Source organism: Anabas testudineus, chromosome 1 (genome assembly GCF_900324465.2).
Source record: "Anabas testudineus chromosome 1, fAnaTes1.2, whole genome shotgun sequence".
In the NCBI taxonomy this organism is placed as follows: Eukaryota; Metazoa; Chordata; class Actinopteri; order Anabantiformes; family Anabantidae; genus Anabas; species Anabas testudineus.
The window spans coordinates 532,820-543,712 of NC_046610.1; the positions used below are offsets into that span (position 1 = coordinate 532,820).

The window sequence follows — 10,893 nt, forward strand, 5'->3', positions numbered from 1 at the left end:
TCCTGTTAAGTTCATTCCTGCCTCGTCCCCCTCCCTTAAAACTGTGACAAATGGAAAGAGAAAAATACATACGACTCATGACAACACATGGCTGCGATCGTTGGCCTGTCTGTCAGTGATACATGTGTTAACAATTGAAAAGTTGGACATAAAACTTAGATATTAGATACATTTAATAATTCATTGATGAATCAACCTCCAATGTTTTCTTGTCTTTTTGTGTGTTTGTCACACAGGACTCTCTCTGTCCTACACTGAACACAGAGACACTGAGGAACCACACGATCGAAACCTGAACCCAGGATACAGAGGTCCAGTGAACGTGGTGTTGAAGGTGTGGAGGTGGATCAGTTTGTCAGAGGAGACTCTGTAGAAGGACAGAGTCCCAGCAGGATAGTCCAGGTACACTGCTGTTCTCTTAGAGATGGAGGAAGACGAGTAGCAGGGAGGAAGGCTTTTCCTTGTGTTATTGTGACAGACAGAGTAATTGTCATTAGAGCAGTTCAGACTCCAAGAATGATGATTAAACCCAAACAAGCAGTCAACACTGTTTCCTCTCCTTCTGATTCCTTTGTAACTCACTGATATAGAAACTCCTCCTCTCCACTCCACCTCCCAATAACAGCGACCAGTCAGACCAGTACTGCACAGCAGCTGAGCACAGAAGTCAAATCTGTGTGGATGATCAGGATATGACTGCTCCTCTTTTACCCGTTTCACATTCCTGTTGTTGTCAGACAGTTGGAGGTTTGTGTTTATTGTGTTTGTGTCCACTTCCAGTTCACAGGCCCCTGATGGAGAGAACGAGACACAACACAGCAGCAGCTTATCATCATCACAGCTGAAGGCTGTATTCAGCCCTTTGTGAACAGAATCTTCAGAATGATTGTTTTATAATTTTGAATCCTAAATACACAGATGTGGGGTTAGGAATTTGTCTCTGTCAACACAACTTCCATACTGAATTGGTTGTGGCCGGGTTAACAACGACTGCCACCAGTCCTGTTGACCTGCAGGGTGCTGGTGGAAGAAGAAGAGGAGGAGGAAGGCAGAGAGAGAAGAAGAGAGGCAGTGTGTAGGACTGACAATAGTAGGACTGATGATAGTAGGACTGAAATTGGTAGGACTGACAGTAGGAGGACTGACAGTAGTAGGACTGACAGTAGTAGGACTGACAGTAGTAGGACTGACAGTAGTAGGACTGACAGTAGTAGGACTGACAGTAGTAGGACTGACAGTAGTAGGACTGACAGTAGTAGGACTGACAATAGTAGGACTGATAATAGTAGGACTGAAATTGGTAGGACTGACAGTAGGAGGACTGAAAGTAGTAGGACTGACAGTAGTAGGACTGATAGTAGAACTGACAGTAGTAGGACTGACAGTAGGACTGATAGTAGAACTGACAGTAGTAGGACTGACAGTAGGACTGATAGTAGAACTGACAGTAGTAGGACTGACAGTAGAACTGACAGTAGTAGGACTGACAGTAGAACTGACAGTAGTAGGACTGACAGTAGAACTGACAGTAGTAGGACTGACAGTAGAACTGACAGTAGTAGGACTGACAGTAGAACTGACAGTAGTAGGACTGACAGTAGAACTGACAGTAGTAGGACTGACAGTAGTAAGACTGATAATAGTAGGACTGACAGTAGGACTGACAGTAGTAGGACTGATAGTAGGACTGACAGTAGTAGGACTGATAATAGTAGGACTGAAAGTAGGACTGACAGTAGGAGGACTGACAGTAGGACTGACAGTAGTAGGACTGATAATAGTAGGACTGACAGTAGGACTGACAGTAGGACTGACAGTAGGAGGACTGACAGTAGGACTGAAAGTAGAACTGACAATAGTAGGACTGACAGTAAGACTGAAAGTAGAACTGACAATAGTAGGACTGACAGTAGTAGGACTCACAGTAGGACTGACAGTAGTAGGACTCACAGTAGAACTGACAGTAGTAGGACTGACGGTAGAACTGACAGTAGTAGGACTGACGGTAGGACTGACAGTAGTAGGACTGACGGTAGGACTGACAGTAGGACTCACAGTAGAACTGACAGTAGTAGGACTGACAGTAGGACTGAAAGTAGCACTGACAGTAGTAGGACTGAAAGTAGAACTGACAGTAGTAGAACTGACAGTAGTAGGACTGACAGTAGTAGGACTGACAGTAGTAGGACTGACAGTAGTAGGACTGATAATAGTAGGACTGACGGGAGGACTGACAGTAGTACTGACAGTAGTAGGACTGACAGTAGAACTGACAATAGTAGGACTGACAGTAGTAGGACTCACAGTAGGACTGACAGTAGTAGGACTCACAGTAGAACTGACAGTAGTAGGACTGACGGTAGAACTGACAGTAGTAGGACTGACGGTAGAACTGACAGTAGTAGGACTGACGGTAGAACTGACAGTAGTAGGACTGACGGTAGAACTGACAGTAGTAGGACTGACGGTAGAACTGACAGTAGTAGGACTGACGGTAGGACTGACGGTAGGACTGACAGTAGTAGGACTGACAGTAGGACTGAAAGTAGAACTGACAGTAGTAGAACTGACAGTAGTAGGACTGAAAGTAGAACTGACAGTAGTAGAACTGACAGTAGTAGGACTGAAAGTAGAACTGACAGTAGTAGGACTGACAGTAGTAGGACTGATAGTAGGACTCACAGTAGAACTGACAGTAGTAGGACTGACAGTAGGACTGAAAGTAGGACTGACAGTAGTAGGAGTGACAGTAGTAAGACTGACAATAGGACTGAAAGTAGAACTGACAGTAGTAGGACTGACAGTAGAACTGACAGTAGTAGGACTGACAGTAGAACTGACAGTAGTAGGACTGACAGAAGGACTGACAGTAAGACTGACAGTAGAACTGACAGTAGGAGGACTGACAGTAGAACTGACAGTAGGAGGACTGACAGTAGGACTGAAAGTAGTAGGACTGAAAGTAGGACTGACAGTAGTAGGACTGAAAGTAGGACTGACAGTAGTAGGACCGATAGTAGTAGGACTGACAGTAGTAGGACCGACAGTAGTAGGACTGACAGTAGGACTGACAGTAGGACTGACAGTAGGACTGACAGTAGGACTGACTGTAAGACTGACAGTAGGACTGACAGTAGGACTGACAGTAGGACTGAAAGTAGGACTGACAGTAGTAGGACTGACAGTAGGACTGACAGTAGTAGGACTGACAGTAGTAGGACTGACAGTAGTAGGACTGACAGTAGTAGGACTGACAGTAGGACTGACAGTAGTAGGACTGACAGTAGAACTGACAGTAGTAGGACTGAAAGTAGAACTGACAGTAGTAGAACTGACAGTAGGACTGACAGTAGTAGGACTGACAGTAGGACTGACAGTAGTAGGACTCACAGTAGAACTGACAGTAGTAGGACTGAAAGTAGGACTGACAGTAGTAGGACTGAAAGTAGGACTGACAGTAGTAGGACTGATAGTAGTAGGACTGACAGTAGTAGGACTGACAGTAGTAGGACTGACAGTAGTAGGACTCACAATAGGACTGACAGTAGGACTGACAGTAGGACTGACAGTAGTAGGACTGACAGTAGAACTGACAGTAGTAGGACTGACAGTAGAACTGACAGTAGTAGGACTGACAGTAAGACTGACAGTAGAACTGACAGTAGGACTGACAGTAGGACTGACAGTAAGACTGATAGTAGAACTGACAGTAGTAGGACTGACAGTAAGACTGATAGTAGAACTGACAGTAGTAGGACTGACAGTAAGACTGATAGTAGAACTGACAGTAGAAGGACTGACAGTAGGACTGACAGTAGGACTGACAGTAGAACTGACAGTAGTAGGACTGAAAGTAGTAGGACTGACAGTAGGACTGACAGTAGTAGGACTGACAGTAGTAGGACTGACAGTAGTAGGACTGACAGTAGTAGGACTGACAGTAGTAGGACTGACAGTAGTAGGACTGACAGTAGTAGGACTGACAGCAGGACTGACAGCAGGACTGACAGTAGTAGGACTGACACTAAGACTGACAGTAGGACTGACTGTAAGACTGACAGTAGGCCTGACTGTAAGACTGACAGTAGGACTGACAGTAGGACTGAAAGTAAGACTGACAGTAGTAGGACTGACAGTAGGACTGACAGTAGTAGGACTGACAGTAGGACTGACAGTAGTAGGACTGACAGTAGGACTGACAGTAGTAGGACTGACAGTAGGACTGACAGTAGTAGGACTCACAGTAGAACTGACAGTAGTAGGACTGAAAGTAGTAGGACTGACAGTAGGACTGACAGTAGGACTGACAGTAGGACTGACAGTAGTAGGACTGACAGTAGTAGGACTGACAGTAGGACTGACAGTAGTAGGACTGACAGTAGTAGGACTGACAGTAGTAGGACTGACAGTAGTAGGACTCACAGTAGTAGGACTCACAGTAGAACTGATAGTAGTAGGACTGAAAGTAGTAGGACTGAAAGTAGGACTGACAGTAGGACTGACAGTAGGACTGACAGTAGGACTGACAGTAGTAGGACTGACAGTAGGACTGACAGTAGTAGGACTGACAGTAGGACTGACAGTAGTAGGACTGACAGTAGGACTGACAGTAGTAGGACTCACAGTAGAACTGACAGTAGTAGGACTGAAAGTAGTAGGACTGACAGTAGTAGGACTGACAGTAGTAGGACTGACAGTAGTAGGACTGACAGTAGTAGGACTGACAGTAGTAGGACTGACAGTAGGACTGACACTAAGACTGACACTAAGACTGACAGTAGGACTGACTGTAAGACTGACAGTAGGCCTGACTGTAAGACTGACAGTAGGACTGAAAGTAAGACTGACAGTAGTAGGACTGACAGTAGGACTGACAGTAGTAGGACTGACAGTAGGACTGACAGTAGTAGGACTGACAGTAGGACTGACAGTAGTAGGACTGACAGTAGGACTGACAGTAGTAGGACTGACAGTAGGACTGACAGTAGTAGGACTGACAGTAGAACTGACAGTAGTAGGACTCACAGTAGGACTGAAAGTATAACTGACAGTAGTAGGACTGACAGTAGTAGGACTGACAGTAGTAGGACTCACAGTAGGACTGACAGTAGTAGGACTGAAAGTAGAACTGACAGTAGTAGGACTGACAGTAGTAGGACTGACAGCAGTAGGACTGACAGCAGTAGGACTGACAGTAGGACTGACAGTAGTAGGACTGACAGTAGTAGGACTGACAGTAGTAGGACTGACAGTAGTAGGACTGACAGCAGGACTGACAGCAGGACTGACAGTAGGACTGACAGTAGTAGGACTGACAGTAGGACTGACAGTAGTAGGACTGACAGTAGGACTGACAGTAGGACTGACACTAAGACTGACAGTAGGACTGACAGTAAGACTGACTGTAAGACTGACAGTAGTAGGACTGACAGTAGGACTGACAGTAGGACTGACAGTAGTAGGACTGACAGCAGTAGGACTGACAGCAGTAGGACTGACAGCAGTAGGACTGACAGTAGCAGGACTGACAGCAGTAGGACTGACAGTAGTAGGACTGACAGTAGAACTGACAGTAGTAGGACTGACAGTAGAACCGACAGTAGTAGAACCGACAGTAGTAGAACTGACAGTAGGACTGACAGTAGGACTGACAGTAGGACTGACAGTAGGACTGACAGTAGTAGACTGACAGTAGGACTGATAGTAGGACTGATAGTAGGACTGACAGTAGTAGGACTGACAGTAGTAGGACTGACACTAGTAGAACTGACAGTAGTAGAACTGACAGTAGTAGAACTGACAGTAGTAGGACTGACAGTAGTAGGACTGACAGTAGTAGGACTGACAGTAGTAGGACTGACAGTAGTAGGACTGACAGTAGTAGGACTGACAGTAGGACTGACAGTAGGACTCACAGTAGGACTCACAGTAGAACTGACAGTAGCAGGACTGACAGTAGCAGGACTGACAGTAGCAGGACTGACAGTAGCAGGACTGACAGTAGCAGGACTGACAGTAGCAGGACTGACAGTAGCAGGACTGACAGTAGCAGGACTGACAGTAGCAGGACTGACAGTAGCAGGACTGACAGTAGCAGGACTGACAGTAGCAGGACTGACAGTAGTAGGACTGACAGTAGTAGGACTGACAATAGGACTGACAGTAGAACTGACAGTAGCAGGACTGACAGTAGCAGGACTGACAGTAGTAGGACTGACAATAGGACTGACAGTAGAACTGACAGTAGTAGGACTGACAGTAGTAGAACTGACAGTAGAACTGACAGTAGTAGGACTGACAGTAGGACTGACAGTAGAACTGACAGTAGTAGGACTGACAATAGGACTGACAGTAGTAGGATTGACAGTAGGACTCACATCACTCATTCACACATGATGCAGAGAAGGAAGGTGGACATACTGTGTGTCCAGGATACCAGCTGGAAAGGTAGCAAGGCTAGAAGCTTAGGATCAGGGTTCAAGTTGTTCTACCATGTGGTGGATGGGAAGAGAAACGGAAGAGGAGCTATTCTGAAAGAGGAGTTTGTCGGGAATGTTCTGATAGGGTGATGACTCTGAAGATGGAATTTTACAGGTGTGATATTCAGAGTTGTTAGTGGTGATGTCCACAGGTAGGATTGGAGTTCCAAGAAAAGGAGAAAGTTTGGTGTGTCATAAGGGAAGTGGACAGGAGACGAGGAGACTTTGTGGTGAAATAAGGACGTCCAGGTATACAGAGCTAAGAAGAAGTGGGACACTGAGGACTAAAGAGAGTAGACAGGACTACAGGGAGATATGGCGTAAAGCAGGGGTCACTAATAGGTGGACCGCGGTCCAGATCTGGACCCCCAAGCTGTCCCATACGGACCCGGAGCTACAGGCCAAACCAAACGTTTTGATTCCAAATCTGGCGGGGCACCTTAATTTTAAACGGCGCAGCTATTGCGATCTTTACGGTATTTATTTAGCGGACGCGAGAAAACATTGGTGAATGCGAGTTAAGCAAATATCACGTGACTTCACTTAGCCAATCGATTCTGTGGATCAGAGGCGGGAAAATTAGAGACTCAAGAGTAGATGAGAGAAAATTCAAGGTTGGAAAAACTTAAGAAAGACGACGATAACAGAGAAAGAAAGAGGAGAGAGACAGACGACAGAGAGGAGAGAGACAGACGACAGAGAGGGAGAGAGACAGACGACGGAGAGGAGAGAGAGACAGACGACGGAGAGGGAGAGAGACAGACGACAGAGAGGAGAGAGACAGACGACAGAGAGGAGAGAGACAGACGACAGAGAGGAGAGAGAGACAGACGACAGAGAGGAGAGAGACAGACGACAGAGAGGAGAGAGACAGACGACAGAGAGGAGAGAGACAGACGACAGAGAGGAGAGAGACAGACGACAGAGAGGAGAGAGAGACAGACGACGAGAGAGGAGAGAGAGACAGACGACAGAGAGGAGAGAGACAGACGACAGAGAGGAGAGAGACAGACGACAGAGAGGAGAGAGACAGACGACAGAGAGGAGAGAGACAGACGACAGAGAGGGAGAGAGACAGACGACAGAGAGGAGAGAGAGACAGAGAGACGACAGAGAGAGGAGAGAGAGAGACAGACGACAGAGAGGAGAGAGACAGACGACAGAGAGGAGAGAGACAGACGACAGAGAGGAGAGAGAGACAGACGACAGAGAGGAGAGAGACAGACGACAGAGAGGGAGAGAGACAGACGACAGAGAGGGAGAGAGACAGACGACAGAGAGGGAGAGAGACAGACGACGGAGAGGGAGAGAGACAGACGACGGAGAGGAGAGAGAGACAGACGACGGAGAGGGAGAGAGACAGACGACGGAGAGGAAAGAGAGACAGACGACGGAGAGGAAAGAGAGACAGACGACGGAGAGGGAGAGAGAGACAGACGACGGAGAGGGAGAGAGACAGACGACGGAGAGGGGGAGAGAGACAGACGACAGAGGAGAGAGACAGACGACAGAGAGGAGAGAGAGACAGACGACAGAGAGGAGAGAGACAGACGACAGAGAGGAGAGAGACAGACGACAGAGAGGAGAGAGACAGACGAAGAGAGGAGAGAGCAGACGACAGAGAGGAGAGAGACAGACGACAGAGAGGAGAGAGACAGACGACAGAGAGGAGAGACCCAGACGACAGAGAGGAGAGAGAGACAGACGACAGAGAGGAGAGACAGACGACAGAGAGGGAGAGAGACAGACGACAGAGAGGGAGAGAGAGACAGACGACAGAGAGGAGAGAGAAAGACGACAGAGAGGAGAGAGAGAGACGACAGAGAGGAGAGAGAGACAGACAGAGAGAGAGAGAGAGAAGAGAGACAGAGAGGAGAGGAGAGAGAGAGACAGACGACAGAGAGGAGAGAGACAGACGACAGAGAGGAGAGAGACAGACGACAGAGAGGAGAGAGAGAGACGACAGAGAGGAGAGAGACAGACGACAGAGAGAGAGAGAGAGAGAGACAGACGACAGAGAGGGAGAGAGACAGACGACAGAGAGGGAGAGAGACAGACGACAGAGAGGAGAGAGAGACAGACGACAGAGAGGAGAGAGACAGACGACAGAGAGGAGAGAGACAGACGACAGAGAGGAGAGAGACAGACGACAGAGAGGAGAGAGACAGACGACATAGAGGAGAGACACAGACGACAGAGAGGAGAGAGAGACAGACGACAGAGACGAGAGAGACAGACGACAGAGAGGAGAGAGAGAGACGACAGAGAGGAGAGAGAGACAGACGACAGAGAGGAGAGAGAGACGACAGAGAGGAGAGAGAGAGACGACAGAGAGGAGAGAGAGAGAGACGACAGAGAGGAGAGAGAGAGAGACGACAGAGAGGAGAGAGAGACAGACGACAGAGAGGAGAGAGAGACAGACGACAGAGAGGAGAGAGACAGACGACAGAGAGAAAGAGAGAGACAGACGACAGAGAGGGAGAGAGACAGACGACAGAGAGGAGAGAGACAGACGACAGAGAGGAGAGAGACAGACGACAGAGAGGAGAGAGAGACAGACGACAGAGAGGAGAGAGAGACAGACGACAGAGAGGGAGAGAGACCGACGACAGAGAGGAGAGAGAGAGACAGACGACAGAGAGGAGAGAGACAGACGACAGAGAGGAGAGAGAGACAGACGACAGAGAGGGAGAGAGACAGACGACAGAGAGGAGAGAGAGACAGACGACAGAGAGGGAGAGAGACCGACGACAGAGAGGAGAGAGAGAGACAGACGACAGAGAGGGAGAGAGACAGACGACAGAGAGGAGAGAGACAGACGACAGAGAGGAGAGAGAGACAGACGACAGAGAGAAAGAGAGAGACAGACGACAGAGAGAAAGAGAGAGACAGACGACAGAGAGGGAGAGAGACAGACGACAGAGAGGAGAGAGAGACAGAGGAGAGAGAGAGAGAGAACAGACGACAGAGAGGAGCGAGAGACAGACGACAGAGAGGGAGAGAGACAGACGACAGAGGAGAGAGAGACAGACGAGCGAGGAGAGAGAGAGACGACAGAGACAGAGAGGGAGAGAGACCGACGACGCGAGGGAGAGAGAGAACAGACGACAGAGAGGAGAGGACAGACGACAGAGAGGAGAGAGACAGACGACAGAGGGAGAGACAGACGACAGAGAGGAGAGAGAGAGACAGACGACAGAGAGGGGAGAGAGACCGACGACAGAGAGGAGAGAGAGAGAGAGAGAGAGACAGACGACAGAGGGAGAGAGAGACAGACGACAGAGGAGAGAGACAGACGACAGAGAGAGAGAGGAGAGAGACAGACGACAGAGAGGGAGAGAGGCCAGACGACAGAAGGGAGAGACACAGACGACAGAGAGGAGAGAGACAGACGACAGAGAGGAGCGAGAGACAGACGACAGAGAGGAGAGAGACGACGACAGAGAGAGAGAGAGACAGACGACAGAGAGGAGGAGAGACAGACGACAGAGAGGAGAGAGAGGACAGACGACAGAGAGGAGAGAGAGACAGACGACAGAGAGGAGAGAGAGACAGCCGACAGAGAGAGAGAGAGACAGACGACAGAGAGGAGAGAGAGACAGACGACAGAGAGGATGGAAAGAGAGGAGGAGAGAGACAGACGACAGAGAGAGGGTGGCGAGAGGAGGAGAGAGAACAGACGACAGAGAGGAGAGAGAGACAGACGGGAGAGGAGAGAGACGACGACAGAGAGGAGAGAGAGACAGACGGAAAGAGGAGAGCGAGAGAGCCGCCAGAGAGGAGGAGAGAGGAGGAGAGAGAGAGAGAGACCGAGGACAGAGAGGAGAGAGAGGACCGACGACAAGAGAGGAGAGGAGACAGACGACAGAGAGGAGAGAGCAGACCGGACGACAGAGACGGAGAGATACAGACGACAGAGAGGAGAGAGAACAGAAGACAGAGGAGGAGAGAGAGACAGCGACAGAGAGAGAGAGGACAGCGACCGAGAGGGAGGAGACGCACAGAGAGGAGAGGAACAGACGACAGAGAGGAGAGACAGACGACAGAGAGAGAGAGGAAGAAGAACAGAGAGAGTACTGTCTCTCTCCTCTCGTGTCGTTGTCTCTCTCTCTCTCTGTCGTTCTGTTCCTCGTCCCCTCCTCTTGTCGTCTGTCCTCCCTCCTCTGTCTCTCTCTGGTCTCTCTCCTCTCTGTCGTCTGTATCTCTCCTCTCTGTCATCTGTCTCTCTCTTTCGTCGTTGCTCTCTCTCCTCACCGTCGTCTGCTTCTCTCCTCATGTCGTCTGTCATCTCCTCTCTGTCGTCCGGTTCTCTCTCTACTCTCTGTCGTCTGTTTATTCTCTCCTCTCTGTCGTCGTCTCTCTCTTCCATCCTCTGTCGTCTGCTCTCTTCTCTCTATGGCTCGTCTGTCTCTCT

At 49.1% G+C, this 10,893-nt stretch overlaps 1 protein-coding gene across 6 annotated transcripts in view; it reads right to left on the reverse strand.

Annotated features, from left to right (window-relative positions):
* LOC113161600 (NACHT, LRR and PYD domains-containing protein 3-like) overlaps window positions 1-10,893 on the reverse strand; it is a 21,741-nt gene continuing 10,848 nt past the window's right edge. For 5 of the 6 annotated variants that reach the window (XM_026359290.1, XM_026359288.1, XM_026359289.1 and 2 more), the window contains one exon: window positions 1-791. In XM_026359290.1, the coding sequence (XP_026215075.1) occupies window positions 250-791 (542 nt within the window). In that variant the 3' untranslated portion in view covers window positions 1-249. The remainder of the gene's footprint in view (window positions 792-10,893) is intronic. The other variant, XM_026359293.1, reaches the window with a different exon arrangement.